Source organism: Antrostomus carolinensis, unplaced genomic scaffold, assembly GCF_000700745.2.
Source record: "Antrostomus carolinensis isolate BGI_N321 unplaced genomic scaffold, ASM70074v2 scaffold14739, whole genome shotgun sequence".
NCBI lineage: Eukaryota > Metazoa > Chordata > Aves > Caprimulgiformes > Caprimulgidae > Antrostomus > Antrostomus carolinensis.
In genome coordinates this window covers 55,637-82,344 of record NW_010336553.1, presented here as the reverse complement: position 1 = coordinate 82,344, position 26,708 = coordinate 55,637, and the positions used below count along the sequence as shown (strand labels likewise).

General features: G+C 38.0%; 1 protein-coding gene across 1 annotated transcript in view; it reads left to right on the top strand.

Annotated features, from left to right (window-relative positions):
• The window catches only part of PEPD (peptidase D), a 134,638-nt gene that overhangs the window by 62,845 nt on the left and 45,085 nt on the right, over positions 1-26,708 (top strand). Inside the window, exons 10-11 of the mRNA XM_010174910.2 lie at positions 10,171-10,239; positions 17,028-17,105. Coding sequence (XP_010173212.2) covers positions 10,171-10,239; positions 17,028-17,105 — 147 coding nt within the window. The remainder of the gene's footprint in view (positions 1-10,170; positions 10,240-17,027; positions 17,106-26,708) is intronic.

Below are 26,708 nucleotides of genomic sequence, written 5' to 3'. Positions count from 1 at the left end.
AGTACACTTTATAAAGCAGTAAAATATATTCCCTGCCCCCAAGAGTTTGCTCTATAAGCAGGAATAGACAAGAAGGGAAACGAGAGAAGAGTATTAATATAAATCAAACTATGCAGCAGCTTAAGTCTTGTTGTGTGGATATTTCAATATCTGTATGTTCAGTGACTTCATCACAGGCGCCTGTGATGTGAAAGCATCTTACTATCGGAGTTTGTTAAATGCTCAGTATTTTTAGAGAAAAATTGAAATAAACCGAAATATCAGCAATTTCATTAATCTATCCAAACAGTAGAAATCAGCTTATGAAAACTAAATTTAACATATCTGAGTCAGTGGAAGTAACATAATACAACTTTGTGAATATTTGTGAAGTATAATTTAATGGGTAAATTAAGCAGGCTTCTGCCGTAAGCTTATTAGTTTCCTCATGCCAGATTAAGATCACTGAAAGCAGGGATACCCTAAGACTGAATTTTCTGTGTTATACAACTTGTTGGAACATGCAGAGTTTAGAAACATGTTTAATAACTGTAATTTATCAATTTTTAGGTTGTCTCAGCAAAAAATACCTATTGTAATAACATGCAGTTTTAAAGGTTGGATTGCTACAGGATATTGAGTGTTCCTGACCAGCTATCTGTAGTCTCTGTGATTCAGAAAGAAATAATTTGTTCCATATTTGCATTAGAAGCTGACTCAGCCATAGTAAAGAACAGTTAAACTTCCATCACTTTCATATTTATAAGTCTCAGCCTTCCATTAATGCAGATTATGGGAGTGGGCTGCAGTCATCTCATTGTGTTCACCTACCACCCTCCCCTCCCAGACAGAGACGAAGGGATGCCCTAAATAAATGAAAATTGGTGGCTCCTGCAGTAACTAAAGCATCTCTTGGCTTGTGTTGTTTCCTAAAATTGTAAAGGAAAGAAGTAAGAAAATTGGTACAGATGTCACCTTATATTTTTCCTTAACTAGCAGGTTTTTTAGTAGCCTTGTGTTTTGAGTTGAAGAAACTTGAAGACATTCAAGTGTAATAATAAGGATAAAGCATTTCTCTTTATTATGGTCATTTACTGCTAATCTCCTTTTAGAGTTTTAACAGGGATTTATAGGGATTCATTTGTGTTTTAGGTTTGGAAATAATTAAGTACCTTTCTGCTGCAAAGAAGTAATGGAGTGAGAATTGGCTCAAAGCTAAAACAAGATTCCTGTAGTAGCGCATATATTAAACTTCCTTTTATTTGGTTGTCACCCCAATAGGAATGATTAGTGGGTTGTAAAGAAAGAAAATGTATTGCATTACATCTATTAAAGCATGTTTTATATGTAACAGTAATTAAAATATAATTGAAATCATGAGTTCTTCTAATTATTGGCTTTACATAATGCATAGTTAAAGAGTGAGCATCTATAAATGTGTCCTTTTTACACATCCAGAAATGGTTTGCTGGCAGCATTTTAATTAAAGATGGATTAGTTAAAACGCAGTTTAATCATTTTGTCATCAAAGGATTTAGACCTCATTAATTAGCTGTTGATAAATAGGTTTAAACTACAAAAAAATTAATTTAAAATATGCCAGTTGAGATCTAGAATTATTAGAGCTGGAAATGGAGCAGTGAGTGTAAGAAAAATTCATGCCATCTCTTTCTGTAATATTAGATTAAGTATGAAATTTAGAGCAGTGCAGAACTTAGTTCTGCCTTGTTACTAATGGATGTGACTCCAAGTGGACTTTAGAATTGGTGAAGAGGTAAAATGGAGACCCTTCTTAATGATTGTTGCTTTGTAGTGCAGCAGTGGGATCTGCTTTCCATTTATGTATTTGGTGAAGATGGAAAAACTAATTTTAAAATTCTTCTGCTGTAGAAAATGGATGAAAATAAATCCTGAATTCAAGGTTTTATAGCTGCCACAATGCTGTACCCAAGGAGATCCTGCTTCTGGGTTACCTACCTAGAGAGCACAGGTGGAGAGTTCCAGAATGACAGGCAGGCAGGAGCATGAAGTGACATGCAGAAAGTGACGTTCTCACAGTGTGGAAGAAGGACAAGTTCCCACCGTAAAACTCAAGCTCTGTGGCTGTGTTCTCCCTGGTGCCAGCATTGAACCACCTGGCTGGAGGGCAGCTGAAGACTGACTGTTGTACTTGCTGTTGTGATAGACTCCGGAATTGCACCCAGGGTCTGTTACCTCTGTCAGCTGCAGGCACGGTTATTCAGATCAATTCAATAGCATTGCTGGCAATGGTCTAATCATACCTCAGCCAATCTCTTGTCCTATCTATGCTTTTTCTGTCAGTTACTTAATGGTGATTCTTTGGCTCACTGGAGCAATCCTTTGGATAAACCTCATTTGCTGTATTCTCTGTAACCGTCCCTTGGCAGACGTAGAAGCTCTGGACGAGGCGTGTTCTGCTGACAGAGCACACACTTACTGCCAGTTGAACTGCAGATGAAAAAAAACAGAAAGTGAGGTAGACCTTGACTTGCAAGTTTGTCAGAATTAACACTGAAATCTTTGCAGCTTTTTACTATGAATATCTTGATCAGTTTAATTGCTATGAAATAGTAACTGTAATGATTTCAGTAGTTCAGTAGTCATAATATTTTAATCCATAAATCAGCTGGTTTTTGTGAAGATGAATCAAACAATTCTGACAAACAATAGGTGAATCTTCTGAGTAGAGTTAAGAGTTTCAGGAAAATAATAATACGACTTTCTTAAAAGGCTTCTTGAGCGTTAATTTAAAGATTGACTTATTTCAAAGGTGTATTTACAAGCACTCTTGCAACTGTCCTATCCCTAGGGTGTCTGTTTAGTTGTCTCGCCAAGCTTCTGGAAAAGCAGCAGTTGAGTATGCGGTTACAGACTTACATAATCATTGTTTGCATTTGAACGTTGGTAGTGAAATTGGTTACCTGAACTTCCATAGAAATGCTTAATTTGATGAATTTTCGGAGTGAGGTAGAGAAATGTTGCATGAGCATAGAATTAGATGAAAGACAAATCAAGTGAGAGTGGGTATAAGCACTTTTTAAAACTCTATCTGTTAAAATTCTTGCCCTTCCCTCATACTGAAAGAAAAAAATGGATTTAAACAAAGCTGTTAGAAGAAACTTATATCAGTCTTTCTGGGAGGGAGAAGGGCTGATAATACCGCAGGCATTCTTAAACTACTGTGGCATCGTAGTCGTGTTGTTTCTTTGTTCTCCATCCCAAAAATTATTCAAAAACTTTAGGTTTGCAAAATGATTGGGGAAAACTTGCTTCATGTGGAATAATTAACTGTGTTAATAAAAGGACAGCCATAAAATTAAAAACAAAAAAGAAAAGGGGTGTGTGTGTGTGTGAGGAAAATGCAATTCCAGATTCTCTAAATTCACCAACCTGTGTAGTGTAGCCCAAAAGGTGAAATATCAGCTAATGTCACATAATCTCTTCAGTTATTCTTTACATAAGACAGGTAATTTATAATTCCCAATTATGCAATTAAAATGCTAATTATCCCTCGTCTAAACTCTCTGTTCTTGAACTGAGATTATCAATTACCTTCAATCATTGCAAATCACATATGACATATGTGACAGTGCTGAGTTTTGTATTATTTATGGACTTTCTGTTTAATGTGTCTCTGGTTTCCAGGTAGCATTAATGGCTGGTGAGATGGCTGTACCTTGGTGGACTTTGTTTCCTGGAGGAATGGCACTCTCTCTGATCTGTGTTGTTTTGTATTCTTAAAATATATCTGTATTTTGGGTAATCTTACCCTCTGTTCCTGCCCTGAGCTCAGGCTTGTCATCCATTTTAGTACAGAGAAGTAGAACATTTAGAAATATCAGCATCAATTTTTGATCACAAAGGTGAGACCACTCACTCCTATGCTGCTTCTACACAGCTTACCTTATTTCATAATAGATGTTCTGCACTGTAGCTACATTCATATGCTGCCAGTTTCATGTGTCATACCTGCTTGCTAAAGTTGTAGTTCTTCTATCTTGAACTCAAATAATATTTTTCTCTTCTAAGGTCCTATTATTATCTAGAGTTTGCTGCATATAAATAGAAATATCTTAGTTAAAGAAAACACACCAATAGTGAGAACAGAATCCCAATGCTGGAATTCGGAAGGATCAACATTTTTTAAGAAATAACACATTATTTCTACTTGTGCTTGGTACAAATTAGGACAATTTTAAATAGAGATGCTTCAAAGTATAGCTACTTTCAGTATTTCTGGTTGATAGTAGGCTTCAGCAGCTCTGCTCCATGAGCAGAGTACTGTAAGCAGTTAGGGTTAAGAAGTAAATGCATAGAAGTGGTTTTGTTTGCTGTTGTTCATGAAGCATTAAGTTCTGTTCTGAACAATTTCCAGTCTTGTAGATGACTTAAATAATAACATTAATTCCATAAATCTTTAATGATACTGGCTCTGAGGTGTAGAAGAAACCTTTGCTCATCTGCTCATAGTGCTCATTTTCTTGTTCTGGTGCAAGTTTGTAACCCACTGTTTGTCCCTTAATAGTAAACTGGATTATTTCTCCTACTCTTCTCCACTCCTCCCTTTTACTTTTTTGCAGTGAAGTACTGACTTTTTTTTTTTTGCATTAAAGCCACCTCACACGTGTTTTGCAGTACGACAGTGTTGTGTTGTGAACTAAATGAAAATTGATTTAGATAAACTAAACTTTAAAGTATCTAGTTGCCCATGGAAAATAAATGACATTACCAAAGTAAATTGGTTAACAAAGAAACATCCTCTGTATTTAAGATTCTCACAGTGTCTAGGGTGGGATTAAAGGAAGCACTGCTCACCTTGCTCATATATGTACTGATGGGTTGTTCCTGACACCTTCTCTTCTTTCCTGTGCACACAGTTCTTCCAGCCTAGTTTGAATCTCGGTATAAATACTTTAGATATCATCAACAAATTATATTTACTGTGGCTTAAACAATTTTGTGTTATTTGGGTTTTATAGCTTTCTTATGTGAAGATACTTATGTTTCTAAATGATCAAAACTGTGGCTTTCAGTCCTGATATAAATAGAGAGATCAGCTTTGGAAAATTTGACCTTTTGTGAATTCTTTAAAATATCTTTGGGCTTTAGCCTGTCTCATGGCTACACATGATATTTACACCGTACAAAAGCATAAGTGCACGTTCTAGTTGTAATTCAAAAGTAATTCAGTGCACAGATAACTAATAGATATTCACCTACGTCTTCCAACTTTGATTAAAAAAAACCCCCCAAAAACCCACAAACAAACAACCGAAAACAAACTACTCAACCAAACTACACAAAATCCTCCAAGTTCTGTACAGAACTCCCTTAAGCTGCTGAGGTTTCCAATTTATAGTTCAAAACCACCTGCTTGCATTTCAAGGCAAGTCTCAAGGGCTGTGTTCAAAGAATACTATTTTTGAAGTGTGTAAAGGTTTATTTTTATTAGGAGGCAACTTTCTCAAAGGTGCACTGAGGACATTATTGTGGATCTGAAGCATCCTCAAACCAGAGGGTGATCCAGTGTGAAAATTTTTTAATGTAAATATATTTTCAGTATAAACACCTTAATGAGATATTGATCCATGAGTGTCCTTGACTCTCCCGTACATCGTGAGCTTCACAAGGCAAGTTGTTTTTCTGACAGCAGAACTCTCCAATACACAATCTAGAAATCTGGTTCCTGAACTACTGGTATCCAGCAGGTGTTCTTGACGTGGCTTCAGTATCTGGGAATAACTAACAGGGTTATTCAGTGGTTTTGGTCCTCCTTCATGGGAAACCTTGGAATGAGTAATTGTTCCTCCATCCCAAAGTGATGTGCACATCTTGCTCTGCAGCACTTTGCTGCAGTTACTAAGGATATGGCACTGGGGTAGACAGACCACAAAAGATGTGTGGAAGAATGTACTGGGCAGTGTTCTAGAAACTTGGCTTAAGTTTTTAATAGGGTTTTTTGTCAGATAATCTTGCCACTTTTTGTTCTTTCTCTATCTTTTCTCCATACTTACTGCGTTTTCTGTTATTACAGTTTTAACCTGTTTTGTAAGATATAGGTCACAATACTGAATTGGATTTTTATTTGGAAATTAAACCTTTCTGATTTAGAAGTGTCTTGGTTTGAGGAGTGAAGAGCTGAGAAATACAAAATGTGGTTTTCTTATAAATATTTGTTGTAACTCAAGAATTTGAATTAAGAGATTACTCGTTTGCTTCTTATGGGAAATCAAAATCACCCTCTGGTGAGTGTGTACGGATATGTTGTATTCTAGTGATGTGGAAGATCTGAAAATAAGCAAAAAGTGTGAGTGGAGTCCTTACAGATAGTTTCTATCACTCTTGCTTTAACTGCCTCTATTCCGTAAATCCACTTAAGTTAGGAAAACTGTTGACATTAAACTACTTTATTTGATTCAATTTACATTCATAGCACAGATTTGATTGTAACTGTCAGTGTGCATTAGATAGCAGTAGAAACTGGACTGAAGATGACCATTAGATACAGGCATTGTTGTCAGAGTGGTTCCTATAATTTTTCAGAAAGACCATCCATAGAAGTTTTACCTTATTGGCTTTTAGGCTGTTTTGAAGTTGGGACTTCTTAAGCATTCTGGAGTTTTGCTTGGATGTATGCAATACTGCATAAGATCTCAAAAGCAGCAAGTCTATACTTTTCCTGTTATTTCTAATGATGAAGAACCCATTATTTCTGAAAGCAGAGTTTTCTTCTCTCTAAAGTAAGTGCAGTCAATAAGGTAGTCAAGACTCAGTGGAGCAGTGGGATAACACTATCTTATGCCTCAGCAAATTTGCAAGGGTGGGAGCAAGTGCACTCATGTCAGATTTATTGAGTTGATGGCAGCTAATACTTGCTCTTTTTTAAGTTAATGGAAAAAACAATGAGGTTTTTAAAACTACCTTCTATATATATTGTCAATCAGTTAAAGAAGCTGATGTTTTTGGCAAAAAGAAAAAACATGAAACTCGGGATGTGCTTCTATATTAAAAAAAAAAAGCTGGCTCAAAAGCAATGCAAAACCCATGCCGGCTCAAAGAAAGTTGTATGTATTTAAAAGTTAACATCTGACATGCAAAAGCACCAATAACTGATCTGTACACACCACCAAGGTAGTATGTGTGTGATAAGTAATACCTACACCTCCAGGGAAATACTGCATAAAACATGACAAGAAGCTTTGAAACCCGTGAAAGGAGGAGAAGAGAAAGAGGTGCTAAACTTTTGTATCTCTGTTGGTTGCATTAAAAGCTCACGGCAAAGCATCCAGCACCAATGTAAAACTGCCTAAACACACACATCCTCCGATCAAAAAGAGCAGGCGAAGTTCAAGATGAGATATTTGCAGTAAATGTGGAGCGCTAGATTAAACGATGCTCCATCCAACTGTTCCTGACTTTATACTTTCGTATCGCACTTTTGGGTAAAGATTCTTGCCGTGTGTAGACAGTGAAATCCTGGTGTGAAGAAGTCTAGTGGCAGAATCTGCATTAACTTCAGTGGAACAGGATTTTATCTGCAAAGTACTGGCAGCTTCTCTAATTATATATATATACTTTTCAGCTTTGAAAAGCCAGCATTTGCCATTAAAGGGATATGCAATCCTTCACTTACTTGTGACATGTTATACGAGAATGTTGACTGTCTCTGATAGAAATGTTATATTTTTTTTCCAGCTGCATGAACATGTTTCTAATCAGTCGTAGCCTGAAAAAGTAAATTCAAAAAAGTGATGTGAGAGGTTTTATTAGCGGAAAACTCATTACCTGGCAAAGCTGTACTATCTTCAGCTCAGTCACATAAACAGCCACTTCTTACTCATTCTTAAAAGAAAGTCCATAATGTTTGATGAAACAATCAGGTTCCATTTTTAGAAAACAGAAACAAAGTTCAAGCAACAGCTGGATTATGTGAAACATATGTCTTAATGTATTTACTGCTTTTTACTGCTAATTGGGGAATACTGCAAAAGGTGAATACTGTTACTCAGCTGCACACTTTAATATAAATTGCAACCATGAATATGTGATCAGCTGTCATACGGAAAAATAAACCCTGCTATCCCTCCATCCCTGGTGATGGAAAGATGCTTACAACCATCATTATTTCATTTTTAAAGCTCTTTAGAAGGTTACTGAAAGTTACTGTCTAGAGGAGATAGTCTAGTCAATTATTTAAGGTGAACAGTCTATAAAATACACCAAAAGTTGCTTCCTAAATTGTAACTATACATATATAACAGTATAATATGTTACAGTGCAAAATGTTTGTGCATAGTGTCGTGTCTTACAGAGTAAACCTTGCCTGCAAGCATGCTAGGGAAGAGCAGATCTGTAACTTCATTTCCATATGAAATGTCCATTTGGTGAAAAAATGTCTGTGTCAGAGCAAGTGGCAGTTTAGGTGATAAATTTTATTAGTTCAATTTAGTGATATCTCTGCTGTGAACTCACCATGTCAGAGTTTCTCCTTAGCTTCTCTGTCATTTGACCTACCATTTGCCATTACTGGTTTCTGGGGCAATACAAAATTAGTATTTCTAACTTGTAAAACCACAGCATTTTGAGTAGAAAAGAAATCTTGTAAAGTGGGTCTCCCTACTGAGTCTCTAAATGTAGATTTTTCTTATTCCTTGTGTGATTAATTTGTATGTTTTGTTTTGTTTCCCTTTAAATACAGTCATTTTGTGTAATTTAAAAATTTAGTTTGGATTTACAAGCATGTAATGTCTTTAATATCCTTCAAAGAATTTGAATTGTGTTCTGTGGATTGCTACTGCAGAAGGACAAAAATCACAACTCTATTCTTCCAATAGCACCATTATCACTCTGTGTTAATGAAATGATTTCAGTATTACAAGAAATGAGGTTTTAAAATTCATTCAGTATTAAAGGGAATTGGATTGTAATTAGAGCATATTTCAAAAAGAATAAAAGGATCCATGATGTGCTTAGCTCTTAAATCACCTAATCCTATATTAATTGTGTTTTGGGCACATCTGCCCTCATGTGAAGGGTACTTTGACAGTGAAGATGAAATGAAAATGTTTTAATGCTTTTAAGGCCAAACAGCTCCTCCAGCAGGACGGCAGTGCAAGAGGAGCACTGTTGGAGAGCACGAGGCTGCTCACCCTTCCCTTCCCTGTCCCTCACACACACAAAAGCAAACGGTGTTGTGTTGTACTGTTCTTTATAGGTTGTTGAGGACTCAGCCTGATGTCATCACATTATCTTCTTGCTGTTGAGATTGAGTCTGTGTTAATTTTTTTTCCGTGTTTGGACAGGAGAAAATCATAGAAGTATTTAGATACCACAATCTGAAATTGAATAGTCTTATGTTTTCTCTGTGTCTGTTGTGCTACAGACCAGAAAACATGAGATCATCCATTCCAGCATGGACCGTGACAGTAGCCGAAAGTGCCTGGCTTGATGTAATGGGAGAGCTGTGCTGCCTTGTCTGGAGAGGAGGGTGTACAGCATGGTTAGGTGTGACTTGGGCTTCACACATACGTAGGGATATGTAATTCAGCTTTCAGCAGAGGGTATCAGTGAGGTGGTAAAAATGAAAGAGCTTCCGCTGAAATTATTTTGAAGAGCAGCTTTGCCCTGACAGGCAAGCTCCTTCCCCATGAAGGGCTGGTTGGACTTCACTTTTACTGAATCTACACACCATAGACTGAAGGCAGCAGGGGTGAAAATAAGAATCATACATGTGATTGTGTACCTGAAATGCAGCAAGAAGTGGTTTTCTCAACTCCAGAGAGTTAGGCTAGCTTCAACATTTAACTGTTGCCATTCCATTCATTTTATGGTCAGATGAACTACCTTTTGCCAACAATAATTTGCCTTTCTATGTTGAGTTGATAAGGAAAGCAGTTTGCCTTTTGAACTTACTGAGCTGCACTTAAGCCCCTCTTCTCTGCTGCAGAGTTGCTTAATGGGCTTTGTGGAAATGGCGTGATGCTCCACAGGACTGCTGAGCTGTGGCTGTGGGTGAATTTGAGTGTTCAGCTGAGCAGAAATGGGCAGAGAGCCTCGTCAGGGAGCCAGGGATTTGTACCAACACAGCTGTACTCAAGCAAGACTTGCTTTTCTCCCTGTCTTATGGTGGTTTTGAATGTATTATTAATTACCACCTTTCTTTCTTTGCAGCCTGTTCCAACATTACTGCTATGCTCGAGGTGGCATGCGCCATACTTCCTACACTTGCATCTGCGGCAGGTAAGTCAATGGTTTATACTGAGCTGTTGTAGTCTTTACGGTCAGTTTCCCACTGGGTATTTGTAAAACTGTTCCTTTTAGGCACATGATGTGTTCACAAGTGCCACCAGAGTCAGTTTTGAACTGTTTTTCTCTGGAAAAGCCAAAGAAAGGTGGCTAGTGCTGTGTCTTAAAGAAATAACTCGGTTACAGATTCTGCTACACTCAAGAGATTCCCCAGTGACTACTGCTACTGCCAAGATCATGTTTATGCTCACATCTGTGCTTCAATTGGCTTTTTTATTAAATAGCGTTATGGAGAAGGGCTTTAGAGCTGTTCTCTGCTCAGAAATACTCTCTTTGAAATATACCTTAGGTATTTCGTATCATTCTCAAAATGCTTTGCCTTAAAGTTTAGGATGTGATTAAACTAATCTTTTTAGAATTTGGAAATTTTTTGCTCTCTCTCTTTCTTCCAGAACAGCTAACGTTGAAGGTATTGTATTTAGGAGAGTATTATAAAAGTTATTCCTGCGGTTGCAGAAAAGCACATTTTTAGTTCACACAATTTCAAGAGAATAGTGTAGGATATGTGTTGAAGGACAGCTGTGTGCTTTATGTGGAGATTAATCTTATTTAGTCAGTGGAATTAGTTTAATCAAAGATATAGGCATATATCATGATATAGGCATATATGTTGGTATATATGTTTCACTTGCAGATTTGCTGCTGCTCACAAACATTTGCCCTATACTGAAGTCACATACACTTACAAAAATAATTTTTATGTTAATGACAGAAATGTTGTATTGCTTTGGAGGTAATAAGGACAATTAGCATCTTTGCTTCTTTCTGCTGTTTACTCAATTGCTTATTTGTAAATGCAATTTTCCAATTTATATGCAAAATTGCAGTAGGAGCATGAACAGTTTTATGGCAAGTTGTGCATCTAAATTGTCTGAAAAGTTTCCTGTTTTAAGTACTATCATATAATTTGAGAGTTAACATCCCATTGAAATGAGACTCCATTTCTGTGTATCATCACAGGCTCTGATGGTAAAATCAAGTTGTCTCTGTGTGTGTGTTTTCACAGCCATACAGACTTCACATTCACTTAGAGTAAATCAGAGCCCCTGCTGCAGGGTCTGGTTTGGCTGCTAGAGAACATCAATGCCTTTACTAAATCTATAGAAACATCTACCATACGCTTGTGTAGTGGGTCCTTCTGTCCTGCGGGGACAAACCAAACTCTCCACAGGACTTGGCTTTAGGTGACTCAGGGAACCCAGGAGGAGGAAGCCACCAACAGTAGTTCAGAAGTGGGCGATGACAGGAGCTTTCTGGGTGTCCCTTCCCACCACGCTGGAGGGGCTTAGCAGGGCATGGGCGTGGTGTTTAAGCTGCCTCTGAACCGTTGCAAGATTTGATATATAGAGAAGGGCTGCCTTTGAAGTGCAAGATCCTACCAATATCATGACTCACTGTTGTAGTTGGGAGTTGGCATTGTATCCTACCACTACAATTAAAAGTGCAGACAAACTTGAAGTAAAAAAAAAAATAAAAATGCAAATTGCTATATTCTGACTATGAGTGATGCAAGTAAGAATAAACAATATTAACAGTTTTAAACTAGGTCCTAATAAAATGAATGTGAGTAGATTTGTTTGATGAATTCAATTAACATAATAATGGCAAAAATAACAGGCATTTTTTATTACTATGAAAATGTCATTCATTGTACATAATACACTTCACTACATTTATGATTAAAAATAGCATTTGCAATTAGGATTTTTTAATAGTTATGTTTTATTCTATTCATGCTCTGTTTTGTTGTTTTCCTGACACTTAAAACTGTGATATTTTGACAGGATCTTTCCTTTTTAGATTACAGGCCTGATAATAATTTCTGTAGAAGAAAATCATACTTTTAAATAAAAATCAAGTTTGTTACTTAGATTTTCGAGAAGATGCTCACTAGAAGTCAAGAGTAATCAATCAGTATTTGAGTACATAAATAAATCACTTGGCACACATTGAGTGCATGCATTTGTTGCTCTCCCTTCCCTGTCCAGTGTTACACTTCAGGAGACAGTAAATGAATATTTGGTGTGACCAAATATTCTTCATGTATTCACTTGCATGTATTCACTCTCCAATCAGCTGAGAATAATAACACACATATATTAGTATTACAGGTTGTCACATAGTGAGATTATTCCTGTAGTTAGTGATGCTTTCAAACACTGTCAACTTGCAAGTGGTTTGAAGCACAAAAAATTGTAAGTGCGATTAAATGAGAATGGTAGTATTTGATAAATGTACTTGGATATATTTAGCACTGATCTACAAAGTGTTGACTTCTGAGTAGTGTTGAAATGCTAATGAATTATTTATTGCAGTATCTTAGTGTACCAAGTAACCATTTTTATAAAGGAGAAAACAAAGGTTAAGTTACATGCACAGTGCATCCTGGTGACCCTACAATGGATGGCGTCCAATGGTAACCAGACACAGTTTCCAACTGGAGTTCGGTGGAGGCAGAGGCATCGGTACCTCTGCAACCACTGCAGAAGCCATGGTCAGCAGCTGCTTGATACTGCAGCATCTTAGACTTAGGTTCAGATCTTCTTGACACATGTTTGCAGGCAGATGACAGCTCTCAGCAGGTGATGCCAGTGATTAAGAATAGCGTAGTGCAGTAAAAGGCCGCCTGGTCTGAGGATCACCATAAGTAAGGCTTTTTGGATACAATTGGGATGCTTGTTGAATCTGTTTTTCTTTCTTTTCAGTACAACTTCTTAAGATTTCATCTCTTGGATGAAAAAGTGGAGAGAAGTCTGTTAGTACTTCCTTCTGGATTGATTTATTATTTAAATCGTTATGGAAATAGTTTGCTGGTTTAGCTAATGGTCTCTTGGTTTTTCTTTACATGTTCAAAATGTAGAGCTAATTGCTTCACTTTTTGTAATACTTGATGCTCAGCTTAGCCCTGTTCTTAAAATCTTACTGATATTCCTCCTCTTTCTCTTTCTTCTAATCATTTGTTTTCAGGGTGTTTTCTGATCTAAAATGTATTTTGGGGAATTTTTTTTCCTTTCCTAGTAATCTGAATCTTTTCCTACTGTTTGCACTCTCAGTGGTGTTAATTTGCAGCTTTTCTGCCACTTCACGCAATTCTTTCTGTAACAAACGTCTTTGGCACCAGTTAGAGGCAGATTATTAAAGAAATAAAAATAGATACACAGAAATCTCTTGGAGAATTTTTCAGGTTGGCTTCCTGAAGGCAGACATCAACATCGCCACGTGTGATGGTTTTCAGAGGTGCTGACCTCCAGGAAGGCAGCAGAGCTGCCAGTGATCCACACCTCCATGCATTTTAAATTCCGACTTTGGTGCCCTAATGCCAGACCTTTAAACTGTTGCTCCTTGGGAAGACGGGAGGAAGGCTCATTTGCTTCACCAGTGGCTTAGGGTTTTGTTTAAATTGTCTTGAAGCCACCTTGAAAGTCTAACTGAATCATTATGAATAATTTCTGGCTAGCTATAGATAGCATTTACCTTGTGGGTTCACATCACTACTGTAGCATTGCTCCTAAAGCATCTTTCCTGCCTTCTATCTGAGGACAGTGGTAAAGATACTTCCTGTGAGGAAGATTGGCAGGAATGGGCTGGAGGTGTGTCCACATGGGTGTTTTAATTGGGTTGGTAATGCATTTCTGAAGCAAGATCTCCCACTTGTCCCCAGCTGCGGGGCTTTCCTCAGAGCCAAGGAGCAGTCCTGGAGGACATGTGCTGGATTTCGTTTGGGTGAAAAACAGCTGGGAGAGCTTCCAGGAGCAGGTCTGCTGTGCCTCGGTTGCTAATGGGTGTTCAGCCCAGGGGACCTGCCCAAAGCCAGGCCCAGGTGAGCAGACCTGTTCACCCCAGTCACTTCAGACAAAGAACCTGAAATGCGTATGGTGTGTGTATCTGGTCTTCAGCACCAGCTCTGCTCTCTGTGGTACGATCCTGAGTACGGTGCAGAGCCAAGATGTGTGTGACAGATAAGGAGTCTCAAATGCCAAGAAAGATTGTGTGCTGCTTAACGCTTCACTAACGGTGCTGAAAAACAGATTTTTCATGCATCTTCTCTAACAGTTGGTGCCGAACCTCACAGAAATATTTTGTAAACTAAAACCTTTATATTAAAATGTGCAAAAGTAATCCCCCATCTTTGTATTTGCAGTGTCTGTTGTTGAAAGCGTTTGTGCAGTGCTCATATTTGAATATATGACTTGTTTATGCAGCTGGTGTGGTGTATGACACCGAGGGTGCCAGCATATGATGATAAGTAAACAAGCTATCTGCAAATACACTAACATGGAGTCATGCCCTTAAGCTTCATGATAATTTAAAAAAAAAAAATTGATCATAAATATATGCATGTGCTATTTCCTTCTCCTGCTTTATCCCCATTTTTAGAGGGAGATAAGGAATAGTATCTGCAGCTAAAATCCTGACAAACTGCTGCGGAGCATGTGTGTGTGCATGCCAGATGTTGGGCTTTTCAAATTATTTTTGTGTTTTCCTTAAACACCAAGCGTGTGGGTTCACAAACAGTGTCGTGCACAGCACCAAGGTCATTCTAGTTGCTCCCAAGTATCTCTCCCCTGAAATCGTAGCCCTCCACCTGGGTAATGGTTCTTCAGGCAGGAAATGATGGCTGCCTTCTCGCGTCAGGCTGATAGTCCCTCGCAGAGGCAGGAGCTATCACCGCTGCTGTCACCTGCACGTGAAAGGAGATGGCTGAGGCTGGGAACACGGTTCCCGCCGTACACACACAGAGGGCCCTTCTGATTGCAGTCCATTGCCCTGCTATAGATCTTTTTTTCAGACAGAGCAAACAAAGTTTGAAAGTGTCCTGGCACGGAAAACTGGAATTTTGGCCAGAAGGAACTATCCCAGGAGACAGGACACCTCAGAAGGAAGCTCATGTCTGTCTTCATCTTGTGTGCAAGCTTTATGGTGCCATTTTCAGTTATCTGCACAACAGTGTAGGTTCCCAGGTCAGGCATCCAGGAAGTAAAAAGCAGGCAACTAGGAGCTGGTTGTAAAACTGTGCTTAAGCCATTGGACCAGCATCACAAAACAAATCTGTTGCAGCCTTAATTCTGTGGGGTTTTTAAATTCTTAATTTAACAACTTTCATTTTTCCCTTTGGAGTGTGTAGAATTTTAAGAAATACACTTTGTATCAGGAAATCATTCCCATGATTCTGAAACATTGTTCTTGACTGCCTTATTACATCAGATATGTAATATCTGATATTAATCTGTATCTGTAATAATACATTCAGATATGCTAAAAAATGATTAACAATAAAAACTTACTGTTTTCAAAGTATTGTCATGATCCAGCCCTTCAGATTAAGAGCATTCAGAAACTTAAGGCGGCATCTACTTTCTCCTCCATAATCATTGCTTATGGAGTTACTATATCCAAATAACTGATGGTCTATTAAATACCTAATTGATCACGAGTACATAATGTATCTTGAAGGTACTGTCATTTTGTATTCAGTGCATGTTTACTGGTTTTGTAATTGCACATATCAGAAGTCTAATATGAAAAGTCAGATGGCACATTTACTCCAAATACAACAAAAGATAATTGAAATTGAGCCTTAGATTCCTTTCAGCCAGGATATGAAGCTATTCACCATCACCACTTGAAAGAGTCAAATTTGAGCAGGGTGACCAATACAGTTTTGGTGAAAGGTGAGGTACATTCTGGCAAGTCAGCTGGAGGCATCAGAGAGGTGCTGCAGTAACCCTGTCCCAACATGTGTATTTTTGGATATGATATAATTCTTCTAGCTTTTTGAAGAGAAAAAGAGAAAGATCATCTATCTGAGGGGAATAGTAAAAGAAAAATAGTTAAAGCTTGACATCTTCACCAGTCTTTTAACTGATGTTTGATAGACCTGAGGGAATATCAGTAGACAAAAGAGGATGCCAAGGACAAGTATAGGTCATCAAATGGATTGTGGAGCTTCACAAGTGTACAACAAGGGTCCATCACTTTCTGGAAATGTTTTATTTCTGTGAATCAGCAGTTTAGTCTGAAAGATTTCCAGGAATAAAAATCTTTGTAATGTGATTTTTAATAAGAGTTAAGAATAGAGTGACAGTTCTCATGCCTGTTATCGCTGCTGACATTGTATGCTGCAAATGCTCCCCAAACAGTGTGCAGTGTATCTGCTCCAGCAGAGATCACACATAGCCGTGCCAGAGGTGAACTGAAACTACTTACTTGGACAGATGTATTTTTCCAGTCCCAGTGACTCCTAAAGAGCTTCAAACATGTCAGATGTGACTCAAGTGGAAGTTTGGGGTTTATGCCTCAGAATATTTAACCTCACATAGGGAAACATATAACTTAGTAATTACGAAAAAATCCAGAAGGAAATAAATGGGTATAGGTTGAAAAATTGCTCTTGCATAATTGCTTTCTTAACACTGTCGTGGATGTGGGAAGCATTTGTATGAGCTGTGCCGAGTTCCTTCTGCAGAAAGGTCCTATCTTGCAGCCAGCGCAGCAAAATACCCATTCCATACCTGTTTCTGCTGAGTGAGCTGCAGGGTGTGCAGTTACAGCCCACACCAGGGCAGGGCCTATGGCAGTTCCCACAGACTGCAAAATTTCATGTTTAATGTATGAATACACTGATGTTTACAGTGTCACGTGTTTACAATGCTCCTTCTCATGTTGTGGGTGTTAATGTTTCTTCTTCGTTAATCATGCTGATTTTTGTTTTCACCTGTCAGTGGGGAGAACTCGTCTGTTTTACACTATGGCCATGCTGGAGCCCCAAATGATAAGACTATTGAAGACGGAGACTTGTGGTAAGTAAAGGATTAGAATTTGTTTGATATTTTGGTTACAGTACTGCTGTTTCCATACATGCATTGTATGTACTCTTGGACTTAATTAGTAAAATGATGGCTGCATAATGATGAAAGTCCACATCTTTAAAATAGAATGTAATGTTGCATGCCAGACTAGTCAAGTTGCTTCTGAAGTCCTGTATACCTGCCTGTCCAGTTGAAAGGGAAAAGAGAGATTGTTTTCAAACACTTCTGTGCCAAAGGCACTTATAATTTAGTTTAAGAAATTACCGTATTCTAATGACACGGGCAGTTGCAAAAATTGTTATCTCGGTTTGCTTTTGAACCTCAGATTCAAGCCTCAGCTGTCATGATGGGTTGGAGGGTTGAGAGTATCGGCTACTTTTAAATAATTGCATTAAATTGCAATATGGCTTAGATCTTCCAGATGCTTATGTGCACCCAGGCACCTTGGCCTGAAAGTAGACTTTTGAATGGATGAGGAAAGCGAACTCATTTCATTTTAGGGCAGGGTGCTTCTGGTTCTGTATTGTGCCAAAAATTTCTAAAAATATTTTGCCTAGAGTTTAGCATTGACATAATACAGTTGCAAATGCCATAAATTTTTCTCTACTTTCATTACATGTCCACGTGCTTTGCAGATAAAAGCAGGGCAAATGAAAGCACCAAGTACGTTGCTATAAATTGAAAGACAAATCTAATTGTATATATAGCAGAATATCACCTTTTCACTTCACCTCCTAAGACTTTGGTCAAAAAGCCTGCATTTATAAAAATGCAGAATTACTTCTGGAGAAGTTAATCACAGGCATTCAGTGGAGGATATCTATTAGATTACTTTTGTAGCACATGCAGAAAGGGTGTAGGTATGTATTTTCATAGTTGAATGTAAAAATGTGGAGGAAAGCAAATTAGTATTATCATAGATAAGCTCAAAAGCTATTATGGCAAACAAATTGAATCTCAGAAGTAAAAAAATATGCCTTGTTGGCTAATGTTCTGGGCACATCTGCAGGTGCTGCAGAATGAATTTACTGAATTACAGATAGGTAATTTATTTTTAGTACTTCAAAAACTTTTCTAAAAGCTTCTTGTATAATAGTTTATGTGTTATCTTCATCTGTGGTGAATAGCTTACTAAACCCATCAAATACTAATGTTAATTTATTGCAGGACAATAACTTTGACATGATCACATTGTGTTTGAGTTAGATAATGTGCTGTGAGATTTTTCTGATCAGGCAGGACACACCAACGTGATACTGTATTGGCTGTGGCACTTGATTAAATTTTTTTAAAAAGTGTGTAGCCTACAGGAAATCTCAGCATATGTTACTGAGAGAAGATATGCCACAATGCATTATCATGTCCTGTATTTAAAATTAAGGCCTTTAAGTGGTGAGAGGAATATCATTACTGGGAGACCGCAGAGTGAAGGGTATATATAAGACCCTTTTACTTATGGTCTCTGAGGACAATTTAGTGGATGGCTGAAGTCCTTCCTAAACCGTGAGAGCACATCCCAAGATTCTTCAGAAATTCAGATTTTCTGCTCTATTGGCAAAATCTTTAAAAAAAAAAAAAAGTTTGGGTTTTATTAGCTTCAGATATCTGAATGTCAGAAAAGCATAATCTACCAAGTGCATTGATTACTTAAGCATTTCAAAACTACTGTTCTGCAACCCCACTTTGTAACCATCTCAACAAAGAGAACAAGACTTAAGCTAGTTTGAAATATCCTCTTGCTGAAACAGTCCAGTTGCATCTTTGTCTTGATGAGATGAAGTTTGTTGGCTTTAGCAAGTTAGTGCTCTGTGTGCGTGAGCATCCACCCAGGCTTCCATCTCTACCCTTCCCCCTGGTGCTGGCTGATAATTCATATAACAGTCCAACTTTGCACCACATGATTTTCTTAACATTTTTCTCAAGTAGAAGTAAAGAAAATACAAGAAAATGTAATTTCATTTGTGTACAGATGATTTAAAAATACACTCATTTTCCACAGTTGTTAATAGTGGTTTGGAAATCTTGAGCTCGCGTACTTTAGCAGCATACAAATCGTGACAAGGCACTACCTGGGTAGTTTTACTGTATGCTTTTACAGATTTCCAGATTGGGTGTAGGTGCACGTGTATGTGCATACAGAACAGGTTATTAAAATGACAGGTTATGCTGATTTGTGTATGTTAGTGTTCGTACATTTGGCTCTCAATTAAGCTTTTTAGTAGCTATTGGGAGCCCTCTGTTGGATAGTCGTAGAAAGCCCTGAACATAGGGAAAAAATGACTTTACTTTTGGTGAAAAAGAGGTAGAAGTGTTTTTAGGGTTATTTCTGCTTCTGCTAGTATTTTGGTATAAATCTAATGATTCCTATACTTGTCTGTAGTGGAATCAAAAGATTGGATACTTGGTATGATTTTTTTATTAAATTATTCAGTAGAATTTCATGTTTTTTTCTTAACATTATTTAGTGGATATGAATAGCATTCATGAGTTTTGCAGAAATGTGCTGCTCAGGTTTTTATGTACGAAGCAGTGCAGTAAGTGTCAGTAAATAAGTCAACAAAGCACCTGAAATATTAGAAAAAATACATTTGGAAGACTAATGCTTTGCTTCTTTGAAACACTCAAGGGCATGCATTGTTTGCTCTTTTAAAAATGTTAAGTTAAAAGGATTTAGTGTTATCAACAGGAGATCATAGGCAAAAATACTAGTTCTATTGCATTTTTAGGGTTTTTTAAAGACTGTTATTCTGACTTCTTAAAAATTGTGGCAGGTGTAGAACAGCCTGGTTTTATGATGTTCATTTTTGAAAATTAATCTGCATCAAATAGGTTTATTGCTTCTATAAGATACTGGTATGGAATTACATCTCTGACACTGCATTGTAATCCACATTTTTACAGGTACAGCTTCTGCACTAAAACATCTCAGTGAAAGACAAGGACTATAGAGAGAATTTCTGACACTTCCTGTTGTTATGGACTGTCTTGCTAAGCAGGGCTGTCATTTTCAGTCTATTAAATATTAAAAAAACCACAACTAACTAACACAAAGCATTATGATTGACATAGAAAGAAATCAGTATTTTTAAGGAAGTTTAGGTATTCAATAGATACATGCACTTAACTGATATTGATATAAAAAGTAAATATTGCAGTAACAGCAAGTCAGTTTTTTATATAAATAATTCATGTACTATAACATCTATGTGGTGTGCATTTCAGCTGTATGATCAAAATGGTCTAAACCAAACACTTTTCCTTAAGCATGTGTCTATTGTCTCCGTGGTCAAAAGGCCATGCAGATAAATGGGGATGCTGACCACCCTTGTGAATTACAATTCTAGGCACCCTTTCACTCAGTATTACCTTTAAATATTCTACTCAGAATGCTGCAAATCACAGCCTGCAGTGATGATGTGTGGTGAGGCTTAATGTACAAGTACTGATTCTCTTCTGTCACCTAAACCCTAGACTGAGGTTTACTGCGTCGTCTCAAGGTGTTGCGCTACTCATTGTGTGCCAAGACACCTGCTGTTTCTGTAGTGAGGCTGTAAGTATGTTTTGCAATATGGAAACTGGAGTCATAAACAAAAGTGTTTGTTGTAGTTTGCAGTCTCCTGCTCTGTACATGAGGAGACCTTCCTCAAGACCAGAGACAGAAAGTAACCAAACTAAATTATCCAGGGGTTTTTGAGCCCCTTTCTCAACTCCCCCAGTCCAGTTTGAATAACCAGAGGTCTTTCAGAGTTTGGTGGCAAGTAGAACGAAATTAAAAGTTGATACTCAAGAAGAGTATCCTGTGGGAGATGGAAACCTCTGGTTTCAGCTCTCCTCAAATTGATCTCTGACTTTGTCTGAAAGTTATGACTTGACCCTGTGAAGTAACACCTGTGAAAAGTTCAATCAAAGCCAGTGTGTTGCCATGAAAAGAGTTGGTCTCAACAAATCAGCATCCAGTTTCTGGAAAATGAAAGCGTCTGCTTTCTTAAAAATGGGGGAATCAAATCCCCTTGGATCTGCCCTTCTCTCTAATGCCCCTACCCTACTGGTGCAGCAGCATGGAGGCACACGATGGCTGTTGGGGAAGGAGGAAACTGGCCATCAAAACAGGTAGTGTGCAGCAGAGGAAGCCTGTGCGAGGCAAATGTCTTTTCTCACCCTTGTGCTTTGGTGATTTGTTACAAGAACCATCGGAGGTGCTGAACCTGAAGTGTATACTTTACATTTTGATTTTGAGAAGGTATTCAGCAAAATGGTAGTTTACTGCATTCAATTTGCTACCTAGCAGTTCGTGCAGCCTGCCTCAGTGGATTCCAGGCATTGCCGCGCACTGAAGGCACGTCGGGAGTTGATTGTTTTATTGCAATTGATCAGCAGGGCTCCTGCAACGCTTGACAGATAGAAAATGCTTCTATGATCTTAAAATAAAGATTGATTCTTCATGATGAGGCTCACACTTAAATAATAGAAATGTGATAAAATAAGCCTGACCCCAGATGTCACTGAAATAGATATGGCTATTACCTGAGACAGGTTTTTGCAGGTGTGTCTTTTTATGGCATCTGACAAATGTGTCTCAGTGAAAGTTCAGCACTTAGCGAGCAACTTTCATTGGCAGGTTCACTGACCTTCAAGCACTTGATGACATTTTTGGGGGTCAGTCCATTCTGGCTTTGCAAAATACTGAAAATAATTGTGTATTCTGCTGAAACACTCAGCATTTTTCACATTTTGAAATATCCTCCTGAGTCACAAAGTTAACGAAGGTCAGTGGGACGCGTGGCACCATCTACTTTCCCTGCACGTGGACAGGTCCCAGCTCGGAGCACCCTCACCAGCGGAGCCCCGAGGCTGTGCCATGTCTGCTCTGCACACCCCGAGGCAGACGGGCGCTTCAGTGCCTCCACCTATGGGTCCAGGGCTTGATGCAGCACAGGCAATTAACGGGGGATACTGGTGCTCCCTGGAACGAGGGCCAAAGTGTAATTTATTAAGAGGGCTTGGGTGAAAGCATAAATAACGGGAATACAGCATCAACTGCTTGTGACATGCAGTGGACCTCAGAGAGAGAGAACATTAACCTTGTATTCACAGTAGGCCTATCTATTATTTATAAAATAAAAGTCACTTTAGAAGTTCAAGTTGGATCATCAGATGGTGTCTTTCATTTTATTTGACTGTCTTGTTTAACACTCTCAGATTTAAGGTTACAGATTTCAGTGAAAGCTTTGGGAAGAGCACAGTACCCTTGGTGAAGCAGGACACTACCTGCTGCAAAAGCTCACTGCTGTTTTTACAGCCTGCTGGTGATGGCAGTAAAATCAGTTTTGCCTGCAAGTATTTTTATTACATTCAGGTACCAGAATTTAAGCACTAGGGAAGTTTTGTTAGTGTCACAAAGTCAAACACATCCTGTCATAAAAGTACAGTCTTAGTATAATGCATCTATGTTAAATGTTTTAAATATGTCTTGGCTATATTAATGGGTATTGTTATTTGCTTAGCCAAATAATAAGAGTTAGGGATATGGAAAGCAATCTAATGTTGCAAAAAGACAGAATAATTTAACTCTTGAGGAATGTTTTTTGTTCCTATTTCTTTCCTTAATATCCTAATGCAAATTTAAGGCATCACAATTATATTGACACCAGGGGGCACTAAAATAAGTGCTGTCTGGAAGATGATGATGATTGTCCCATGCTTTGATGTTGGTAACGTATTGTACTTGCCAGAGCAAAGGCACAGCATCCTTCCAGGAGCACTGCCTTTATGTGTCTAATGTGTGTGCCACTCAAGTTGTCTTAAAACTTTGGTTTCTTTCTTTCCATTTGGCACTTGTATATACCTTTTAATGACTTTTTTATTATTATAACTCCTGGTGCTGTCAAAAGATCCTATTTAACTTCTAGTGCTTCTCTTCTTGTCATTTCAGAAGCTATTTTCATCATAGGGCATTTTTCTTGACTGCATATACAGGTAGTTGCAAAAGGTTGTGCTGGATGAAACAGAAGGGAACACGCTAAGTTTTCAGGGCTTTTTATTTTTTTTAATTACTCAAAAGAGACTCAGGACAGTTTTCAGACTTCCTGGAGTTGTTGGTCACTCCAAGCTATGTGAAGAATATTGCAAAAGTAAGTTGCTTATTGCGAGAACTGGTCAGATTAATTTGTTCATGGTTATTCATGAAGGCTAAGCCTTCTATTAGGTAAAATAGAAGTTACTTTGCTAATTTTAATTCTTTGATCTAAAAGTATAATATATGGTTTTCTACAGTCAAAAGAGTTGTCATTTTCTGTATAAGCTATGTGCATTTATCTTTTGTATATACATACAGTATGTATATGCAGTACACATATTGCATTGAAACTATATCAGCATATTTATCTTAATATTATATAGTAGTATTTGTAGAAAATGCACTATTCCCTTTTTTGCAGGAATGAGTCAGTATATCATATAAAAGGACTTTTTATGAGTACGGAACAACTATCATTTATTTCAGGAAAATATAGAGAAGACTTTCAAATAAGTCAACTAAAAGATTTAGATAAGCTTGAAAATAATATACTACAAAATATGATAGAAGTTTGCTGTGACTCATTTCCAGACTCTTTTTTTTTTAATTTATACTGTTTTATCAAGTTTTACAATACTAATGCCAACCTGTAAACCAAGATTCATTTGCCCAGGTGGGGGCAATGTTGCATTAAAAAGCAGAAACTGACCAGTCTTTTTGCATCAGATAATAGAAATCCTCCCTTTTTCCACCCCAAGTACTTCATTAAAACAATTTATCCTACGGAACAAAATACTGTATTTATTACTTCTTGAAAGCACTGCTTTTAAGATCCCAGGATATTAATGTGTCAGATGTAAATGCTCAACTATTTTATGTGGGAAGACTAGTATTTTCATTTGGCCTCATGCATTTTTTATGCATTTTGAAGTTTGGTGCTGTAATAATATGCAAAAATTATGGTTAGCTTTAACCTTTCAGTCTGCAGTTTTGAAACAACTTGTTGTTAGTTATGGTTTTGTTTCTAATAATAATATGAAATACATTGCTGCTACTTACTGGTTGATTGCAAAATCAACTGGCTATCCATTTCTAAAATAATTCCTTTGGCTCAATTCCTCTGGTTTGAATACTATTTACTATTTTCATCAAGTGTAGGTATTTTTTTCCTTTTGTTGTACCTATAGATGATATTAATTATATGCTAATCTACAAAAATTGAATTTGATTAAAAATAGAAAAAATATTTTTGCTGGAATTAACAATAATTTTGCTGTAATTGAATATGTGTTCTCATAGCACTGGTTAAGTCAGGCTGTGAGATTGCCTAGTGTTAGAAATGTATAAGCCTTTTAGCCAAAGCAGAGGTTGCTAAGTATTAATAGCATGTTTGCTCTAACAAATTTTAGCTTTTGCTGTCTTATAGTCTGCCTTTTATGTTCTCCATACATTATAGTGTAAATGAAATGTCTCTTTAATTCTCACCTGTAAATGAGTTTTATCTGTCATAGTTTTAGATTAGCATTCCCAATGTAGTCTGAAAAAAACTGAGAGCGTGAAGTTGCTTTGGCTGCTGTTGGACTGATTTGTCTAGAGTGTTCATCTCTATAACTAGAACTAGTATTTTTTTTAATACCTGTTGATTTAATATTGATCATTTATAAATACTGTTTGGTGTAATCCACTTCTTATGGCGGTCTTTGGTAATACAGATACATGTAAAGTATGTTAGTACTCCTCTTGACAGATGTTGCCTATCTTGGATGGATTTCAGTAGCAAACTCTTTTGGTTTTGCTCTTGCTGTGGGGAATTCAATTGTATAGGACAAAATACAATTTTAAACTGCAGTATGGTTCAGAGGGAAGGAACAGGTAAGTCTCCAACGCACCCTTTGTGTATCCCCCCCCATGAACCAGATGTAATTCCCAGTCCCTGGGTTTGGTGCAGTGTTGGGTCTTCTCTTGTGTCTCTTCAGAGAACCACTTATTACTCCTTGGTGGAGGCACAGTCTTGCAGAGCCAGGGCCTCAGCAGGACTCTTCCTAGTGTAATACAGCTCCACATCTAGGCTGAGACACTTTAGGTCTTTAAAGCAAGAATATTTCTGTTTTCAGGTGTACATTGCAATTCTATACTTCCGGCTTGAGATGCTGCCATGAAGAGTAGGTATTTCTTCCAAGTAGGAAAAAGCTGTTGTTACTGGCAAAATAGCATGCTTGGCTAGGGCATGGGCAGCCTCCTTTCCTGAAACACTAGTTGATGCCTTCGGGACTGTACACTTGGCTTGAACATTTGGACCTGTCCATGGAAAGGCTAGCAGCTGTCTTGTCTGTTTTTTTTGCATTTAGTTGTCATCTTCTGTAGAGTACTCTGAAACCCCTGGCTAGTGGATTCCATTTGAGAACTGATAATTTGGAGATTGCTTGAACAACCCTGAGAACAACTGGATTTCTAAAAAACTAAATGAACCTATATATAGCATTGGACACTGACCCAGTTTTCATAATGGGAAAAAGAATTGTTAGCCTTTTACTTGCATGGACTGAGTGTCTGAGTGCACACATACACACGTAAGAAAACAGTAGGTACAGTAAAAAACAGTAACTAAAGGTCTGACACTTCACTTACTTCTGTGATCACCAGTGGTTGTTCATCCAGGCTGGGGAACACAGGTCAGGCTGTCCAAAAACAGCAGCTGCAACCTAAGGCTCTGAAGTCCAATTGTTAGCACCTAAGAGTGGTGGCCTGCATTAGGAGTATCAAACTTCTACAATTCACCTTTAGTAGATACCTTCCACTTCTCAGTAGACATCTAGCAATGGAGTGGTTTAGGTAACTGCAGAATTTTAGAAACCTGAAAATGTAGTTGTGGTGGTGGTGTTACCACGCGCTGGTGTCTCACATTCTGGTGAGAAGCTGATGAGGTTTGTGCTCCTCTGTTTGATTGGGAAGTACTCAGCTACCAATACAGGTTTCTCCTTGCACACTCCCTTCTCTTTCCTGCAGCTCTGACATCCTTGTTCCTTGTTTGAGCAAGTCAGCCGGGGCCGTGGATGCCCCAGATCCCCCCTTTCCAATGGGGAGGCTCCTAACAGATGGAAACTGGCCAAGACTTTGGGTTTGCCACCATCTCTTAGGTTGACTTCTCAGCAAAGAATTGTCTCTGGTAAAGTGAGTACTGTTGCTTATTAAATATGCCAATTAAAAATGGATAATAATTAGGATAATAAAGCCAGAAAAAAAATCTTATTCAGCAAAAAGACAAGACAAACAGGTAACCCTTTTGTCAGAACCTCACCTGAGGCTTTCCCTGATCTCTGGCAAGTTGCCTGCGTGGGTCTAGCAGAGGTGTTAAGTAGGCAGTACTGGCACTTTACCTTCTTCATCTTGTGAAGCCTCCATTGCTTCTGCCTCCTTCTCCTAACCCAGCAGTACTAGCTTGGTGTTCCCAGTTCTTCTTTTGTGTGCAGCACTTCTGTATGAGAGACATCCCTCTGCTTAGAAGAAACACTGGCAGCTGACAGAATTTAGCTGTGAACAAGCTAATCAAAAGGTTTTTGCTTCTTTGCTCTGGCAAA